We start from the raw sequence: 21,804 nt of genomic DNA, 5'->3' as shown, positions 1-21,804 counted from the left end.
TGTGAACGTCGTTTTTTTCCCCATAAACAATATTTTTTCTTCTTCGAATTATCAAACTTTATCGATGTGTTTTCATATAATGAAAGATGATCCGAATCCAGAAAAAATAGTATTAAATTTTAAAAGTTGGTATCTAACTTAAATACGTATCATTTCAAGTACGTTCCCCATTCGAACATAGATCCCGATGTCAAAATGCGATCATTTATATTTGTTTAGAATGTCGTTGGTAGTAAAGCTGCCCATTTCGTGCTGAGAATGAATTGCGGTACTTTGCGCCGACTAGGGAGGGGCATGGTCGTTCCTGTGTCACGGAGCAAATCCAGCGATCCAGATATCGACACCGTTTCACCGACTCGCCATCTTATGGATTATCTTCGATGTGCGACAGAACGAGTTTCATTTCAAAGAGACGCGTCGAGAATGAAGCGATCGAAATGATTAAGAAGTGACTGTGAAAGTCCGTGGATCCGGGGTTCGAACCCGGGTCTCGTAAACTCAAAAAGAAAGAGTGCTAACCAGTTTTAGATTCTTTAAGCAATAATCGGGTCAAATTATGTCAATTCCTGAAAGCACGTTTGAACCTCCACACCCTGCCCCTCCCTAAATCACTATATTATTACTATTCATTGATATGCGTGAGTTGCCATCTTCTTGTTTGTACTGTATGAACGAAATTTGTACTTTGTACTACAATAAAATGAAAATGAACCTGATTAAAACTATTCCCCTTGGCTAGTGCGGCTATACAGCTTCCTGATGCTTCATTTGCGTAACAGTTCAAAAAGAGATAAACCAGATTAACTAAAATACGTGTATATCGCAAAGGTAAAAAAAGAAATCATACAGACGAATTTGAGGACTATCTGACAAGCGATGTCATATATGAATAAAATCTCTTAGACATTTCGAGATAAATAAACACATATTTCCGAAGTAGGTTTTGAAGAATTTAATACGCTTCTTTGTTTTTGTTAGATTTGGGACACTTTTCAACATATTTTGAGAACGCCTATGATTTGTAAATAGTTCAGACAATTTCCAGTCTTGACGAATATCATTAAACAACTGCTTTTGTTTTTTTCTTACGTTTCGCGAATTCCTCAACTTAAGGTGGAATCCTTAACTTAAGGTGAATTCCTTAACTTAAGGTACGTACGTGGAAGGATTCCAGCCGAAACGTCAGAAAAAAACCATAACAGTTGTTTTAAATTGATATTGCGGGTTACTCGAAAAGCTAGCTAACAATCCCAAACAAAGTATTTCTAAGCATTTTTTCCAATTTTCCAATTTTTCGAAAAGAACACACGAACAGAAAAGATCTCTCGCTTACCTTCAAGAGTAGTGCGGCTGATGCAATTTGGCAAATTACCCAAAAGGTTTTCTATCTATTCCGAAATCGTCGCGTTCTATAGTAAATGTCGTCTGATCACGGCGATGACAGTAAACCGATTATCCGTGTGTATCAGTACGATTTAATCCGGTGAGACGCCACGTTTGTCTGTAACGTCGGCTTTCTATCATCAAAACGTATTAGTCAATTAAATATCACCGGTGGCGTCTAATATCCCCTCCCCTCACTCCGTCGTTTCACGTGACGTCACACATCTCGTTCAACACACGAACGAGTCGTAGTATATCGTGGTCACGTGATTCCGTCTTATGAAATAATTCGATAGAAAGGTTTCGAAAGTGTATTCCAGAATGATGAAAGATTACCCGTTCGAGATCTTTGTTCCATCGGGATTTGGTCATATATCATGTTGCCAAGTTTGATTCAAGACTGACAGCTGCTGTGTAAATCGCTTGCTTTTGAACTAGCGATTAAGCCTTAAAGTTATGAGATAGAATTGACTCTTAACTTCACCGGGAACCTTCAGTATGATGTTACCACCACAGATGGATGTACTAGGATCGTATAGCGTCGTGGAGCCCAGTGGATAGAACCACTTCCACACGAAATGGTGAAAACTTTTAATAAGACGTCTAAATCTAAATTATGGCTGCAGCATATAGGGACGGCTCGTATTTTAAGTTTAGTGGTGAACTGTAGCTTAGATCATCCAGTATCCCAAATACGAAGAAGAATAATACCTGAGATACTGGATGATCTAAGCCACAGTTCAACCCCTAAACTTCCAATACGAGCCCCTGTGGGCTTCAGGGTATGAAAGCCGAAAATTGATAAGATGCAGAATCATTAAGAGGATATTAAGTAACATTTTCCCCTCACACAAAGGATACCCGCGATATTAAGGTATATTTCACAAGACGTTGTCAACCGAATTACCGGATCGCATTTATTTCTATAAAATTTCCAGTCACGTGGGGTATTTATTAGTCGATAAATCTGTTTGACGAGTGACATTTATATAGCTGAGTATTAACGGGCACCTGCTGGGCTAAATATCATTAATTTTTCATTATTCATACCGCGGCAAAAACCAATAACTATCGACGATTAATTCACGATAAAAAGCTAAATGTTCCTGTCGTTAAAAGTTGGCTGCGACGTGATTTCTTATTATCACTTTTTCAAGTAGTTTGAATTTTACGCCGTACAACAAGGTAACTTCGGAGGCATGTTCGTCACAAGACCTATTCACCCTCGCTAGTCAAATTAGAAATTGAGGTTTTGGGGACCTATTTTGTATCTTCAAATAGTAGTATAGCTATACAATAACCACGTAGCGTCACTGATCATTACCGAACGCACAAGACGCAGAGAATCACGAAAACCAAAAACTTCTCGTCAAATGGTTATGTTGGAATAAAAGAGAGATTTGATACCGGAGCGAATATCGTTATAGCTTTCTTTCGATGGGCATCCAGTGACCCGGACAAAGATCCGGACCGTGATCCGGACCAGAGAACCACTCGGCTACCTGTCACATAATTAATATTTCGTATGAAGTTGTTCGCCATCAGTATTTAGACCGATACTAATCAACGAATTACCGGAAACGAGTCACTTGATATATCACGAGAGTGAGGAGGCATTTGTACATAATTGATGAGTTACTGAATAGAAGTCGCCTGTTATTACTAATAACGATAGCCTGAAACCCCTTGATTCGACTACATCGAAACGGAAAAAATACACACGCGCACTACAAATTAGAGTATTCAATTTTGAAGAAATAAAATATATATATATATATATATATATATATATATATATATATATATATATATATATATATATATATATATATATATATATATATATATATATATATATATATATATATATATATATATATATATATATATATATATATATATATATATATATATATATATATATATATATATATATATATATATATATATATATATATATATATATATATATATATATATATATATATATATATCCATCGAATGAGTTTTTTTAGCAATAGAGACCTCATTAAAGCTTGTGAAACATCGAGTAATTTTTCAGACGTGGATAGATGGAATAATTATGTCTAATACTACAGGTTATAATGCATCTATTCCTATGTAACCTAATCCAGCAAAACATTTAATATAACGAATAAACTAGAGTTTTTTTATCATTAAGAGCATCTCCCTCTCTCTCTCTCTATCTAACCTTCTACTTTTTAATGCACTCTTCGTTCGTCTAAATATTTCGTTTGGTAATATACATGTATGCACACCCGATTGTGGACAAATGCGTCGAAATTTCATCCGGAATACAAAGAGATTAAGAACAATATATATTCAACGAATGCGCAACAGACAATGAAAACCGCAATGATTTTCCAGACAAAAAAACAACAAAATCTTCCTATCCAATTTGTTTGTATTATGTGCATAAATTTCATCTTTCTTGTATACGTGTATGTGTAAATTGCATGTATTTTTATCTAGTGATTTCCCTTGAATTGTTTTCGTTTAAAATATGCATCATTTGAATACGATTTCAAAAACGATTGTGCACGCACGTATACTTCTCGCCAACATCTCGTCTGCTCGAAAACGTCCTATACGCGTATTTGAACCGCGCGGTAAAGTTGAAGTTTTCCGGGGAAGAACACTTGATACGACTCTTGAAAAATGGATTTGAAATATGCATGAGCATCTGATTTCAAATGTGAGCGACGGTTTTTTACGGACTCGTTTACGGATTTGCATGGACCACACGTACATACATGAACATAGAATAAATACTCAACTGCATGAAGTATATATATATATATATAGATATATATATCACGAATAAGAAAAAAACTGATCGTGTCCAGGCTACATCACGCGGTCACTTAGCGTTAATTGATGACCCCATGGGCTGATACAGTGTATCATCTTTCTCCAGCTTTTATATATAACATACGTACAAGATTACGATTTTAGGCATGGTTACGTTTATGATTTATAGAGCTTACTGTGACCTACTTATCACTTCAATTGTCATCTTATTTCTCATAGTTGGAGATCTATGACGTCGTCAACATTTTGTCTGTGACCTTGTATCATTTTCCCAGCTGCACAGATCGCATGTGTCATATTGGCCGTCAACAGTACTGTGACCCTCTATTGCGCTCGACGGCCATGCGCTGTGACGTCACGCGCACGTGGTCTATCATCGGCGGCGGCCATCTTGTCCAAATGCATCGTAACCGTGTTCATCTCAAAGAGCAAAAAATTCGAACCCGAATGAATCTAATACAAGCAAGGAAACAAACTAGTTTCAAATAACCACGAGAAATTGCACGTCGATCGTCTGCACAAACGAATGATAGTAGCGGTATTCGGTCAGATGTATTAAGTATCGATATGTTCTGGTATAAACCACGGTATAATCGCCACTGATTACGGGTATTAATCACGAATCACGGGTGCCGGATATTTTTCCTCCGGTGTGCCGAAGCATATCCAGGTTTCTAAAGCAAAATATCAGATGCGATTTTTTTCAAAAGAATGGAATGTATGTCGGGTCGGGCTTAGCGGGAATATCTTCGAAATTTATGAGAGCAGAGAAGAGTTTTATTTCAAGAGGAACATTAGATATTATTTCGATAAAGAATGGAATGCAATTATGGTATTACATCCTTACAGCCTGTGGGAATATCATATATAAAAGTAACGATGAGAGCTGCAAATGTCTAATTAAAGTATATCAAAGATCTTCACAGAATGATGCGATTTTTGATTATACGTATTGGATTACACGATCTCATTCGGGCTTGTTGGAATTGCCAAAGACAAGATGGTGGAATGAAGATTTAAGAGAGCTGATTTTTTTCTATATTTCACCGGAAACATTCGTAGAACTTCATAGAATTAGACATATTAGCGCTATCTGATTATCCAGTCAAATCGGCTAAATCCAGATCAGTTTAATCGAGATTTCGATCTTATCCAGATAACAAGTTTAAAACCCGCTATATTATGCACCTGATGATGATCTCGAAGCGTCGTTTGATTGAATTTGATTTAAGTTTTTGATTTAAAAAGTTTTTTTTTAGATTATGTTGGGTTTTAAAAACCTAATATTACATCCCCCACGTCGGAGTTTTACATTCTACTATTATCCAGATAATGTTCACGGTTCACCTATGAATAAATGCACGTCCAATATGACGTCCAATTCGGATTTCTCAAAATCCGGATGAACTTCAGGGTCCAGTTCCGCAGTTCCGAGTTAAGATTTGACTCAGAGTTAACTCATTGAAAATGAACTAACTTTAACTCAGAGTTATCTCTAACTCGTAACTGTGGAACTGGGTCCATCAGTCTAAATCGATCTGGATTAAACAGGCGTAAAATAAGTGCGGATACTTGCCTTTTGCAATTCGATTATCATTGAATCTTTAACAGACAAGCAAAGAATTTTCATTTCACCTAAAGATCATATCCCATGAATTTATGGACGAATTGGATATTCATATCGATGAAACTATCCCGAGCTTTTTTTTCAAGAGAGTGCCATTTTTTTAGGAAATATTCGTGATGCCTAATAATACCAGTATGCCGGATATTCAAGGTGCTAATAGCGAGATAAGCGTAATGGATCTAGAAACGTTTCTGTTTGGTGGTACCGCGATACTGTCGGGAGTCGTGATGTATCTTGAACGAATCGAACCATTAATGAAAATATTCATACATAAAAAATGGGGTAAAATGTTGATTTTCTTTTTTATCGCATATAACTGAGGAAATATTCTAATGTATTTCGTGAATAATTGGAAATCTTGGATTTTGAATTTATTTTCTTTGTGGATAGAACATGAATGATTAAATTGAACGGACGAATTGAATTAGCTGAAATTGCACAAAAAAAGCTTCGGATCACCTAAAACCCGCCGCGAATAAAAGATATATAGTTACTGACCTTTCGAATCGTCGTCCATCGCGTATACATCTGCAGATCCTCGAAGTGGGGCATACCTGCGACTAGAAGAGCCCTTTTCTACTGGGTAACTAAATTTCTGCTGTTGTTTCCTCATTTTGTCTATTAAAATATTCCACTACAGTCGTTTAGACTTAACGCCGCTCGATATAGATTCGTTTCTGTGAGTTTCGAATCCCGGTGATAGCGACGAATTCATTTTTCAGTATACACGCGCACCCGAGTTGAATCAATCAAAAACGTCGGATTTAGGAAAAATCAAAAACTTTCCGACGACATCCAGCCTCGACTACTGCGCGCTTTGTGATCATTCGGTGTAGTCGCAACAACTACTACTTTCTTCTTCAATTGCCTAAATTTCGTGCAATTCATATCTTCTGTCTTGCGCATCTTACTCGTCAATGTTTGTCATTATATGTTGTTGAAGTGGCGCTGTTTGAAGACGATTTTTCAAGTTATGTTACATTCTGTGTGAAGTGCTTTTTCTATATGGTTCTCGAGTATCTTCGTAAGTAAGCAACTAACATTACGAAACATATGCATTATTATTATTAACCCCGACTAACTGATGATGTACATCTTTATTGCCGCCTTCTGGCAATTTATATACATAAGTTCAGTCGAATTTTGTTGATCCAGCAAGATTTATGAAGCTGGTTGAGCAGTTAATGTGTCCCCAAAGCGGTTTCCTCTGTGTTATTCTACAATCTACCCGACATAGCTTCATATTATTTTCTCTCATCCGTCGGGACATAATCCATTATCGACTTCATGTCGAGGTCGACTATAGTCAATAGGTATCTTTACGAAAAACCATTCAATGTTGCATTTAACCCGATGACTATATACAAATCTTTAAACGTCATGAAATATTCATTTTCGGAAAAATATTATTCATTGTTTGAAGGTCATTGAATACGAAAAAACGTTCGACAACATGAATAAATCCTTCAAACATGAAGTCGCATTCGAACGAATTTCCTCGTTCATTTGTCGGTTCTACTATCTGTCCGTAACGGTATACTCATTTCGCGTTTACGATCTTGTAACAAGAATGCTGCACGCATTCGAATTTCAAATAAAATCAACCAGCGTTCAATTCTCCATAGATTTGACTTTTCCCTTAACGTAACCTGTCTTACCCTATAGGAAACAACATAACAGTTTCACGAAACAATGTTTCTCGTACACGCACACGACACAAAGGGAAACGTTCGGATACGTGTCACCTGTTTCTGCGTTTCTGCGTTTCTGCGTTTCTCCGCATCGCGCTGGACTTGACACGAAGAAACCATCGTGTAGTAAAGGACTGCTATAGCCCCATGCATTATTTCAGAAAAACCAGACGTATCCGACTAAATTTGGGTGTGTGCCTAAACTATAAATTACAAATCTTACGAGATGATATCGAGAATATCTAATTTCAAAATCACGCAGTAAGTTAAATAATTAAGAGCTGCCAAATACATAAAACATCTTGTGCAGACAGTTTTACGCTACGCCTTTCTTCGTTCATAATTTTCTGGCATTGTCTCGTAGACATTTGAACAATGAACCAGCGAGATCGATCGGGTCATTCGTATTAGTCTGAAACTGTAAAAGACATTTGAAAAAGTTGACGAATTGATTGTACAGCAGATGCCGCGGATTGAAATCTACCCACTGAATGGAACTAAAATGGGCGCCGCTTTGTTGATAACCGTAGCATTCTTTCTCGGGACGACTTCCGCTTTCGAATGCGATTATTCAAAACAGGTAGGGAAAATTATTCTTACCAAATACGTATATGAACAGAAAGGCGTGGCGTTAGGAAATATGCTTTGCTTAATATTCATTTGAAAAATTGAGTAAAATGAAAGAAACAATCAATACATCATGCAAAACCATTTCAATTTTGCAAGATACGTATGCTGCACAATATTGTCTATAGAACGATGACCACACTCAAACGTGGTGAACGGATAATAAGATAAAATCCCACTATTTACAGATTAAAAGAATTTAAAAACCAGAATTATTTATTAAATCTAAAATATTTAAAAGACACGACGTTTCGATCTCACCCTAGAGATCATCGTCAGGTGATGATCTCTAGGGTGAGATCGAAACGTCGTGTCTTTTAAATATTTTAGATTTAATAAATAAATTCTGGTTTTTAAATTCTTTTAATCTGTAAATAGTGGGATTTTATCTTATTGTCTATAGGACATCTTAATAACTCAAATAAGGGTCGATAACCAAATTAGTGGTGGTTGGTTTAGTCATTTATCAATTTGTTTTATGTGTTAGGTAATGAACTTCAACGGCCCAAGTCCAATCGTGGAGACATTCTATATCGAAAAGTGCGGTACTATAGTACTGTCCGAGAGAAAATCCAGTATTGTGACGTTAAAACATCACCCGAATTCTAGTTTCTGCCCGGATACGAGGCGATGCTACTTCGAAATCGACTTCATACATAACGCCAACTATGTGACGGTCATATTCCGCTTATTACAATACGGGCGAAACGGAACAACCCTGTTTAACTACGAGCCGGGCAGTTACGGATTAGGAGTGGCATCAAATATTCCTCAATACGGATGGAAAACGTTTGACCTTTCACCATTGCTGATTGATCTGTATCCGATTATGGGCTCCGTAGTTACTAAACAAGCGCAGATAACGTTAAGATACGCGGTGAAATCATTTGATAAACCGAGAGGATTGATTCGACCTTCATCGCAATGTGGAGATGACGAATACTATAGATATAAAGACACGTGCTATAAATTATTCAAGGTTAGCCGGTGTTTAGACATATGTTTTTGCTGAATGTCCTTTACTTATCTCTATCAATGTTATTCATATTGTCTATGTTATTTCTGAAAATGTTTTCACTCAATGTCTCTATACTACAGTACGAAAAGGATACGTGGTTGAATGCGAGCAAACATTGCGAACAAGAGGGTGGTAGGTTACTAACGTTTAAAACTGAAGACGTCGAGAACGTTCTCAAATACTTGTTCTTGGTCGAATGGAGGGATGAACTCTACCCGAACTCCAAGACCGGAGACCAAGCAACTGCTATATTTGTAGGCATCGTTTATAACTTGAAGGTGAGGCTGGGTATCAATTCCATCGCATAAAGTATGAAATAACGGTTTTAGTATTCAAAAGTCCATGTTTGTCTGACGTTCGTTTCGTTTCTTATCGTGGACAGATTTTATCTAGTAGATAGAATCATTTCACACAAACTAATGAAATTAGATGATATTGCAAAGGAATGTCCTCCAGTACCATAAGAAACCGTTACAATTCTAGATGCTTCAAAATGAATATCGGGGTTTGTTGCTATATTACAAACTATCATTTTCAGCATAGAAGGCACGAATGGCTGGACGGAACTCCCGTGCTCGATCCGTCTTGGTTTAAAGACGAAAGAAACGCGTTCCTCACCACAGTCCAAATGAAGCATTTGATCAATCCCGGAATCATGCAACCATTCCAACAAGAATTATTTCATTGCACAGTGATGACACCAAACAATCCTCTTAGTGAATGGAACTCAATGGCTACAGCTTGCAGTGCGGAGTTCGATGCGCCAGGGCATGTGTGCGAGAAAAAAATCAGAACTGATATCGACGTCGAAGAACTGGCCAATCAGACGACATCAATCAATCAGACGACACTAAAACAGAGCAAAAATCAAACGGACAAAACTGAATTTGGTTTCGACGCCGACAGATTTGATATGACCGACTGTCCACAAAACTGGTTGCAGCTCAATGGAAAATGTATCCAGTTGTTGGCTTCTAGTCGGCTGCTTAAACGGGAATTGTCTTATGACCTTGCTACGAGGTACTGCAAAGGCGAGTATGAGAATTCAACCGCGGCAAACATTACCGAAAATGACATGGATTTCATCAATCAGTATCTGCAGATCTGGCGTCACAGGTCGGAATACGGAGCAATTTGGGTGAAAGCGGACGAGAACGAGACTGTGTGTAACTACATCGAGAAAAATGCCGAATCGTTGAGTTGGCAAGAATACCTCATGAAACCGTACAAATGGGTTCTACGTCAAACTTCTTGTAGTCAACAGCCGTATCTAGAATTACCCGGATTTCAGAATCCGGCCGTTAATTATCCTCGCGTGATAAACGTTCTCTGCGAAGTTCCACCGATATCGAATCGATACGTTTGTAACAACGTGACGCAATTCCGGTGTTTAGATGGCACGTGTATATCAATCGGACGAGTCTGCGACGGAAGCGTCGACTGTAACGGCGGTATAGATGAACTGAACTGCGGTATTTGCGATCAGTCGACGTTCACTTGCGATGACGGAAGAGGATGTATCCCTATATCTCTACACTGCGATCACGTACGTGATTGCGAAGATGGTTCGGATGAGGCGTACTGCACTTATCCGAAATGCAAAAGCGGAGAGTTCCATTGTCGATCTGGTGAATGTATTCAGATTGCGAAACGATGTGACTGGATCGAGCATTGTCGGGACGGCTCCGATGAGGATTGTACTGACAGCTGGACGGACGACATCTGTAAGGATCGGTTTCGGTGTTACAGTGGCAAATGCATCTTTCAGGAAAACGTTCAGGATCTGGTAGCTGACTGCGAGCACGGGGAAGACGATGACTCATTCTACGATATGGAAGACGAAGCAAAATTTGTTTATATGAAATCAAGGAGAATTGAAGTTCACGATAGCAGGAGGAAGCGCATAAGAACGAACTTCCGGCGCTATTGCGAGGCGAGAAATGACGTCAGGTGTGACCTTGAAACGAATCATAATTGTTTTGCCAGATACGACGCTTGCATTTACGAAAATCCCAACATGATCGGTCCCGTTTGTCGTCGAAACGAACACTTGAAGAACTGTCGCAATTTCACGTGTCCGCATATGTTCAAATGTCATTTGTCGTATTGTATTCACGAAAGAAGAGTTTGTGACGGTGTTTCCGATTGTCCGTCAGGTGAAGATGAACTAGAATGTCCCAGACGATCTTGTGCCGGCAGTTTTCGATGTAAGAACTCTTCGTTTTGTCTATCGCAGAAACACGTCTGCGATGGAAAAGTAGACTGCAAACAAAACGGCGACGACGAAAAGTATTGCTCAGTTGCCGATGGTCAAGTTGAAACGTGTCGTCAATTTGGACTGTTTGTCGATTGTTTGGGTAGAAATTTAACCGAACTACCGTCAAAAATGGTTAAAGATTTACGAAGTCTGGTATTCTCTTATAACAGATTATTGCTGACTAACGATACATTTTCAGAGTATTATTCATTGGCACGTCTCGATCTGTCTTACAACTATATTACTTCTCTTCCGACATCTGCGTTCTCTTCGATGGGGAGTCTTTACGAGCTCAACCTGGCGTTCAACTTTGTCTCGATTTTACCACGAAACGCTTTCAGGGGTCTGACGAATCTGCGCCGTCTTGAGCTTCGTGGAAACCGAATCACCACCATTGAACCCCTTGCTTTCATCGGTGCAGTTTCGCTAAAACGTCTCGACCTTTCTTATTTTGCCATTTCGGTTATCGAAGATTTTTCTTTTCGGGGACTTGTCGCCTTGCAAAAGTTAACTCTGAAGAAAAACCTGTTAAATAGAATCAATGGTTTGGCATTCTCTGATATGAATAGTTTGGTAGAATTAGACATTTCCCGGAACTTGCCGGTCGATGTCGATCCTAGAGCTTTTCAAATCGACTCGTTGTCCACACTGATTACGTCACATTTCAGTTATTGTTGTCTGCAGTCGTCGATACGCCGTTGTACGCCGAATATAGACGAATTCTCAACCTGCAGCGATCTGTTGACTGATGATTTCATTCAAAACGTAGTATGGCTAGTCGGGGTGATGTCACTAGTAGGCAATGTCGTCATACCGATTTGGAAGCTGTGTACCGAGCGAAATTTTGCCACGTCGATTCTTGTCTCGAATGTAGCTTTATCCGAATTACCGATGGCTATCTATATCGTATTGGTGGCTTTTACGAGCAAGACAACTTCGGGAGAGTATCACAAATGGGCTTTATGGTTGCTGAAGTCAGGTGTTTGTAAGACTGTTGGTATTCTTTGGTCGTTGAGTTGTCAAATTTCTCTCATTGCAATTCTATTCATGTCTGCTGAACGCGTCATTGAAATTCTATCATTTTTCAAATCATCCGTTTTTGAAAACAAGCACTTCTTTCGACTCTCTTTGATAGTTCCGTGGTTGTACGGGGCGATTATTTGCCTGATACCTGTATTGATTTTGCCCGATCTCGGGAAAGCTATGTACGAAACCAATGGCCTTTGCCTGTCGACTACTTTATTCGGGAATTTCGTGGCAGGTTGGGAGACGTTTCACGGAATCGAGATCGCCATCGATTTGATGTCGTTTATCGCTCTTTGTATCATGTCGCTAATCCTGGGTATGTACGCTAAACACGCCACTCTGACGAAAGAAACGATGACTACAGAACAGCTTATAGATATGAAGTATACACTGCGAATCAAGAGTATAATAGTGCTGAATGCCTTGAGTACGATGATCGTTATAATTATGAAATTAGGAAATGTGATGGAGCTCAATCTATCGCAATTCGTCGTTCATTGGATATGTCTTTTCGTCGTACCACTCAAGTCAGCCATGTGGCCGTATATATACGCGTATAGGTCATTCCGGCTTAAATACGCAGAGATTCGAGGAGTCACGAGAATTCAATCGGTCGACCCGACTGGGAAAGCCCCGAAACGTAGAACTACACTACAGGATAAACTCCCACCGTCTTAACTATTATAATATCTTACTATGGTTGGAGCAGAGTGAATGTTGTCATAGATTATGTTGTCTACTTCTATCAAATGGAAAGCATTCTCATTAACGGCCACGATTTATTGTATTTCTGTTGTTATCATTTCTGCAAAAGAATTAGAATTTCCAATTTCATCCTATAATCGTTACCGGCTTGTGTCGAATATAAACCGATTTTTGAAGATGTTTGATTGATATTCGATTCTTAAATCAAAGTAGGATTTCCTTCTGACAAGATGTATGATGTCTTCGCTAACGTTATAGTTTCGGTTTGGAAAATCTGCCAACAGCGACAATTGTTTGAGATCTGCAACACAATGAATGGAGCAATGTTTTAGCCAAACCTAACATACGCATGAGAACTTGTCAAACGGAAAACTGCGCGTTGATCGTATTGAATAACACTGTCATCTTTTAATCTATTGTTCTCTTGATTCGTCAGTTTTAACCTTTCTGAGAGCTTCATTAAAATCGTTTGTGTAAGTGTCGCGTACATCTGCTTGTTTGTCTAATCCGGTAGTAGATTTTTACCGCGCCCCACTCGGTACTCTGCGCATTGTATCCGGCGAATCCGGCGGATCCAGAGACACTCTCGACAACTTGTGATTCTGCAGATTGTGATTCTACGCGAAAACAAACTTTTTCAAAAACGACTTCCTCCTGGATTTTAAGGTAACGTAATTTACAAATAAATCAGAGTACAGAGCTGCTGAAATAGGAAATATTTATGAAGAAAGAAATGTTCTTTTTTCGCAGATGCTGCTGCTGTTTAGCATCTCACTGATTTCTCCACTGTTGTTCGGGGTATCAACGCACGAGCTATGCGACTATTCTAGACAGGTAAACCGATGAGCTGAGCTTGCTCCATTCTGAACATTGGTCAGACTTCGATAATGTGCCAAACGTATCGTAGCCGATTCGGGCCACTTGAAAAACTTCTCTACGGCCAAACACCAGCATATATACACTTTTTCACGTTTCATCGCGCGAGAAATCAAAACATTTTGTTCATGTCGAGAATTGTTTGTGTCGCGCGTTTGGCCGTACAAGAATTTTTTAGTATGGCCTAAATCGGCCACCATACAAACGCCGCGTGAAACAATTTTCTATTTATTTCTATTCGTTTAAGGTGATGAATTTTAGCGGTCTAATCCCTGTCAATGAGACGCGTTTCATAGAGGAGTGCGGTACTGTAGTGATATCGGAGAAGAAATCCAGCTCTTTGACGTTAATGCGCCACCCTAACTCTAGCTTCTGCCCCGATACGAGGCGATGCTACTTCGAAATCGACTTCATACATAACATCAACCAATTGATATTGAAGACATTCGCGCTATTGCAATACGGGACGAAAAACACCTCGTTATACATGCTTGAGTTGGGGGTTACAGGCACGCTCAGTAAAATGGCATCAAACATCCCTCAGTACGGAGTGAAAACATTCGATTTATCGCCTTTGCATATACAACTATCGCCGGAGAAGAATCCGCTCTTTCCTCTGTCAAAGACAACGTTGAGATACGCGGTTAAATCCTACGATAAACCGAAAGCATTAATTAGACCTTCATCGCTATGCGGAGACGATTACGATTATCATAGATACAAAAACACGTGCTACAAATTATTTAAGGTAAGTTCAATAACTGTGGAATAATTACATCTCTATCTTTAGAAAAGTATGAAAATGTACGGAACTTTCTTGAAAATCTAAGAGGCGACGCATCGACAAACTGTCGCCACCGCCGCATTCGAGCTCATGGAGGGGCTCTTAGATTATTTTGGTATTTTCTTAACAATATTTAACGAACGAATCGTTATTTGTAGCACGCAAATGACACGTGGTTGAATGCGAGCAAGCATTGCGAACAAGAGGGTGGTAGGTTACTAACGTTTAAAACTGAAGAAGTCGAGAACGTCCTCAAATACTTGTTCTTGGTCGAATGGAGGGATGAACTCTACCCGAACTCCAAGACCGGAGACCAAGCAACTGTTATATTTGTAGGCATCGTTTATAACCAGGAGGTAAGGTTTCGAAAATAAATGTTATAATTGAATGGTTGATATAAATAAGGTCTAACATTACGATATCTGCGAATTCCAGACCAAAAGACACGAATGGATAGACGGAACACCAGTGCTGGATCCGTCCTGGTCCGATTTTGACATCATCGGTTATATGATCTCAACACAACAAAAACTGAACGACCGAGTCGTTCAACCTTTCCAACAAGAATCATTTCATTGCGCAGTGATATCACCGTTAAATCCTCGGATGGCATGGAGGTCTTTCGCTACAGCGTGCAGTTCGCAGTTTGTTGCGCCAGCGCATGTGTGCGAGAAAAACATCAAACCGACCGCAACTAGAACTGACGCAGCTGAAGAACGGGTCAATCAGACGACATCAGCCAATCAGACGACATCAGCCAATCAGACGACATCAGCCAATCGGACGACGCAACGTGTAGAACGAATTAAAAATCAAGCGGACAAAACAGAATTTGGTTTCGATGCTGAAAGATTTGATATGATCGACTGTCCACAAAACTGGACGCAGTTCAATGGAAGATGTATCCAGTTATTGAGTTCGCGTAGATTGCTCACGCGGGAACTGTGGTATTCTCTTTCTACATGGTATTGTAGCACTGAGGCTGATAACGCGACAGTAGCGAACATTACCGAAAATGACATGGATTTCCTCAATCAGTATCTGCAGATCTGGCGTCACAGGTCGGAATACGGAGCAATTTGGGTGAAAGCGGACGAGAACGAGACTGTGTGTAACTACATCGAGAAAAATGCCGAATCGTTGAGTTGGCAAGAATACCTCATGAAACCGTACAAATGGGTTCTACGTCAAACTTCTTGCAGTCAACAGCCGTATCTAGAATTACCCGGATATTTAAAGCCGGCCGTTAATTATCCTCGCGTGATAAACGTTATCTGCGAAGTTCCACCGATATCGAATCGATACGTTTGTAACAACGTGACGCAATTCCGGTGTTTAGATGGCACGTGTATATCAATCGGACGAGTCTGCGACGGAAGCGTCGACTGTAACGGCGGTATAGATGAACTGAACTGCGGTATTTGCGATCAGTCGACGTTCACTTGCGATGACGGAAGAGGATGCATCCCTATATCTCTACACTGCGATCACGTACGTGATTGCGAAGATGGTTCGGATGAGGCGTACTGCACTTATCCGAAATGCGAAAGCGGAAAGTTCCATTGTCGATCTGGTGAATGTATTCAGATCGCGAAACGATGTGACTGGATCGAGCATTGTCGGGACGGCTCCGATGAGGATTGTACTGACAGTTGGACGGACGATATCTGTAAGGGCCGGTTTCAGTGTTTCACGGGAGAATGTATCTACAAGAGGAATTTCCTGGATCTGGTAGCCGACTGCGAGCACGGGGAAGACGAAGACATTATTCACAACGTTCTGGAACAGGAAAATGTCCGTTACAATCGTCTGAGAAGAATTGAATACAACGAGATAACTAAATTCCGTGTTAGAACGAACTTCCGGCGCTATTGCGAGGCGAGAAATGACGTCAGGTGTGACCTTGAAACGAATCATAATTGTTTTGCCAGATACGACGCTTGCATTTACGAAAATCCCAACATGATCGGTCCCGTTTGTCGTCGAAACGAACACTTGAAGAACTGTCGCAATTTCACGTGTCCGCACATGTTCAAATGTCATTTGTCGTATTGTATTCACGAAAGAAGAGTTTGTGACGGTGTTTCCGATTGTCCGTCAGGTGAAGATGAACTAGAATGTCCCAGACGATCTTGTGCCGGCAGTTTTCGATGTAAGAACTCTTCGTTTTGTCTATCGCAGAAACACGTCTGCGATGGAAAAGTAGACTGCAAACAAAACGGCGACGACGAAAAGTATTGCTCAGTTGCCGATGGTCAAGTTGAAACGTGTCGTCAATTTGGACTGTTTGTCGATTGTTTGGGTAGAAATTTAACCGAACTACCGTCAAAAATGGTTAAAGATTTACGAGGTCTGGTATTCTCTTATAACAGATTATTGCTGACTAACGATACATTTTCAGAGTATTATTCATTGGCACGTCTCGATCTGTCTTACAACCATATTAATTCTCTTCCGACATCTGCGTTCTCTACGATGGGGAGTCTTTACGAGCTCAACCTGGCGTTCAACTTTGTCTCGATTTTACCACGAAACGCTTTCAGGGGTCTGACGAATCTGCGCCGTCTTGAGCTTCGCGGAAACCGAATAACCACCATTGAACCCCTTGCTTTCATCGGTGCAGTTTCGCTAAAACGTCTCGACCTTTCTTATTTTGCCATTTCGGTTATCGAAGATTTTTCTTTTCGGGGACTTGTCGCCTTGCAAAAGTTAACCCTGAAGAAAAACCGGTTAAATAGAATCGATGGTTTGGCATTCTCTGATATGAATAGTTTGGTAGAATTAGATATTTCCCGGAACTTGCCGGTCGATGTCGATCCTAGAGCTTTTCAAATCGACTCGTTGTCCACACTGATTACGTCACATTTCAGTTATTGTTGTCTGCAGTCGTCGATACGTCGTTGTACGCCGAATATAGACGAATTCTCAACCTGCGGCGATCTGTTGACTGATGATTTTATTCAAAACGTAGTATGGCTAGTCGGGGTGATGTCACTAGTAGGCAATGTCGTCATACCGATTTGGAAGCTGTGTACCGAGCGAAATTTTGCCACGTCGATTCTTGTCTCGAATGTAGCTTTATCCGAATTACCGATGGCTATATATATCGTATTGGTGGCTTTTACGAGTAAGACAACTTCAGGAGAGTATCACAAATGGGCTTTATGGTTGCTGAAGTCAGGTGTTTGTAAGGCTGTTGGTATTCTTTGGTCGTTGAGTTATCAAATTTCTCTCGTTGCAATTCTATTCATGTCTGCTGAACGCGTCATTGAAATTCTATCATTTTTCAAATCATCCGTTTTTGAAAACAAGCACTTCTTTCGACTCTCTTTGATATTTCCCTGGTTGTACGGGATGATTATTTGCCTGATACCTGTATTGTTTTTGCCCGATCTCGGGAAAGCTATGTACGAAACCAATGGCCTTTGCCTGTCGACTACTTTATTCGGGAATTTCGTGGCAGGTTGGGAGACGTTTCACGGAATCGAGATCGCCATCGATTCGATGTCGTTTATCGCTCTTTGCATCATGTCGCTAATCCTGGGTATGTACGCTAAACACGCCACTCTGACGAAAGAAACGATGACTACAGAACAGCTTATAGATATGAAGTATACACTGCGAATCAAGAGTATAATAGTGCTGAATGCCTTGAGTACGATGATCGTTATAATTATGAAATTAGGAAATGTGATGGAGCTCAATTTATCGCAATTCGTCGTTCATTGGATATGTCTTTTCGTCGTACCACTCAAGTCAGCCATGTGGCCGTATATATACGCGTATAGGTCATTCCGGCTTAAATACGCAGAGATTCGAGGAGTCACGAGAATTCAATCTGTCGACCCGACTGGGAAAGCCCCGAAACGTAGACCTACACTACAGGATAAACTCCCACCGTCTTAACTTTTATAATCTTCTCCTGTTACTGGAGCTAAGTGAATGTTGTCATAGATTATGTTGTTAACTTCTTTAAAATGGATAGCATTTTAATTAACGGTCGATGTTTTCTTTTCTGCTGGCGTTTCTTTCTGAATTCGAGGAAAACTCCAAAACGTTGTCCTACACTATAAGATTAACTCCAACTCTCCCTCATCAGACGAATGGGGCATTTGACAATCAGTTACGACCAGTTTGACTGGTCACCGACGCAAAAGCTTAATGGTCGACACGAGACACCAAACATCCTACCTTTGTCACAAGGTAACATATTGGTATTAGTACGCTGAATTTGATTGCTGCATTTGACCCGACTCAAATCTTAGATATCTCTTGATGAGCTGTATTAGTAAATTCTTACATCGAAAATTATTGGGATAAAATCTGCCCTTGAAACTTCCTGGCTACGGGATTATTATCTATTTGATGTATCTCCACGTGGTGGATGAATGTTATTGGTTTACAAGCACAATAGTGATTTACAGGACCCAGGTCGTCGATGTTTGAAATATCTTTTTTGTTCTTATTATTTATATTTATCATTATTATTATCATCACGTATTTGTAATTATTCTTATCTGCTGTTGTAATGAATGAATAAAGAAGAATATCGATCGTTCGTTTCTATATTCTTATTTATCGAACTTGTGTCATATCTCAGATAGTTAGAAGGCCAAGGTCCAGAAGAAGGCATTTCTTGGATGAATCTCATCCTCGGGGTTGAGATTCTTTTGACGAAATACATCCCGGATTATTAGTAAAAGATACATATTCCGAGGGGATAAGAGTATCAAATTGCTGGTTTCAACTATGTTTTGACACAGGGAAGGCAGGGGTCAAAAATTCATCCGGCAAATACATCCTTCCTCGGTAGGGATTCGAACCTGATGGCATCGCTAGACTTCGTACCGTGGCAGTCTCGGTAACATCGATTCGAATCCCAGCCGAGGGAATGCGATAATCGGAGGTAATCGATCCCTGGCAAGCCATCTAAATATCGTCGTGTGATTAGAGGTCACTGGTTGTTTTTACTCATATGACGCAATTCACCGATCTTTCGATCGTCTGACGTTTTCGATTCCGAATTCTATCAAATGTTTCGCGTCTTCGGTGAAGAGGTCTCGTAATCGAGATTTAGAATTCTTCTTAGCCACAATATTCCTGCAAGATTGAATTCAATTTCCACTTCCAACACACTGAACAACACAGCATTGTGTACATTTTGATATTTTATTTCCATAGGAAAATTGACAACGGAAAGCGCTTCACACATCAACAACACAACAATAATATTGACATGAAAACTTTAAAGGGACCGAGAAAAAAACGAACGTCACAATTGGAGAGTACACTGAATGAACGGCTATTTAACCGTCGATTGTTCATTCAAACACTCGTTCATTCCATGTACTTTGCCAATTACTTCTACGAAAATAATCAAATCAACGATGAGGACTTTAACTTGAAAAAGAAGCATGAAATACTAAAAAAATTATACACTAATTTATATATATATCTATATATAATATTGATATGACGAAAGAGAATTTTCAACTGGTAAAATTGTCATTTATCAAACACTTTCTAATGCAGATATATCAACCTACAGCCAGGAGCCACCCGAAGAAACAATTCACATTCACCGCAAGTGTGATCACCCTACAGCCCGGAGCCACCCCAACAGACAATTCACATTCACCGCAAGTGTGATCAACCTACAGCCTGGAGCCACCCCTACAGACAATTCGCTGTTTCATTGAGTGGGGTCAACCTTCAGCCCGGAGCCACCCCTACAGACAATTCACCGTTTCATTGAGTGTGGTCAACCTTCAGCCCGGAGCCACCCGTACAGACAATTCACTGTTTCATTGAGTGTGGTCAACCTTCAGCCAGGAGCCATCCCTAAAGACAATTCACTGTGAAGTTTTGACAGTCATAACGAGGCATCAAATCACTCGAGGGGGCGCAGAGGGTCAGGGCTGCATCATATTTCATTTCAAAAATACCGAAATTGCAAAAAAATTGAAGATAATACAATAATAATAGTAATAATAATAACTAACATGGAATAATAGTAGCAAATAACTATGCTGAAAATATTGTGGTCTAAATACGAAATACAATACAATTGTCACAAAGCATTAGTCTACGTACATGTAAACATGATTTTTCTTGGTCGGTCGAATCAACTGGCTATTCAATTATTCATAGGTTTTTCAAGTACGGGATCATTCGTTTATTACGTACGCATAAAATTTGAATTTTTCAACCCCTCTTCCCCTCTGTACGCAGAATCGGCCATTTTTTCATATACATTTAGCATTACAGTATGCAATTGCACTGACCCCTCCCCCCTTCCCTAATGCGTATGTAATAAATGAATGATCCCTACCTGAAATCTGCAGTGACAGAGTTTCCACTCTATCAAAACGTTGCAGTGACAGAAGTTCCACTCCATTTAGAGGGCACTGATCTGTACAGAAGAACGTGCATAGTTAGGATCATTGGTACCAACGAAATTCATCCAGTTTATCAGAAATCACGACTCGACATCTATAATTACATATCATTATATATAGGTGGAGCTTAAAACCAATATCAGAATTACCTGGTAGATCAATTTGTAAATTTAGCTGATCCGAATGAAGCGACTTCTACTGTACAAATCCGCAGCGAAGGAGCTCACCTTCCAGTATGCAAATCAGCAGATATTGCATACATAAGGGGAAGGTATATGGAGGGAGCTTGCATAATGGCCCCTCAAAATGAAAACAGGAAAAACACTATACGCATCGGGACAGTGTAGCTATAACAGGTCGGTAAAACATTATTCGATGTTTCTTAATACAGAGTAATCAATAATAATAATAATAATAATCATAATAATAATAAGATAATTATAATAAGATGATAATCAGATAATAATGCTGATGATAATTATAATAATAATAACAATAATGATGATACATAAATTCAAATATAAAATACTGAGTATTGTAAAAGCCACGAGCTAACATCAGTTACAATGTATACATATCG

The 21,804-nt window shown here is 39.6% G+C and overlaps 1 protein-coding gene across 1 annotated transcript in view; it reads right to left on the bottom strand.

Moving 5' to 3' along the window:
- Positions 1–6,566, bottom strand: part of LOC141908466 (transmembrane protein 26-like) — a 38,428-nt gene extending 31,862 nt beyond the window's left edge. The window contains exon 1 of the mRNA XM_074798527.1: positions 6,341–6,566. Within this exon, the coding sequence (XP_074654628.1) occupies positions 6,341–6,455 (115 nt within the window). The 5' untranslated portion in view covers positions 6,456–6,566. The remainder of the gene's footprint in view (positions 1–6,340) is intronic.
- Positions 6,567–21,804: the final 15,238 nt, after the last annotated feature.

Source organism: Tubulanus polymorphus, chromosome 7 (assembly GCF_964204645.1).
Source record: "Tubulanus polymorphus chromosome 7, tnTubPoly1.2, whole genome shotgun sequence".
In the NCBI taxonomy this organism is placed as follows: domain Eukaryota; kingdom Metazoa; phylum Nemertea; class Palaeonemertea; order Tubulaniformes; family Tubulanidae; genus Tubulanus; species Tubulanus polymorphus.
This window is presented reverse-complemented; position numbering and strand designations above follow the sequence as displayed.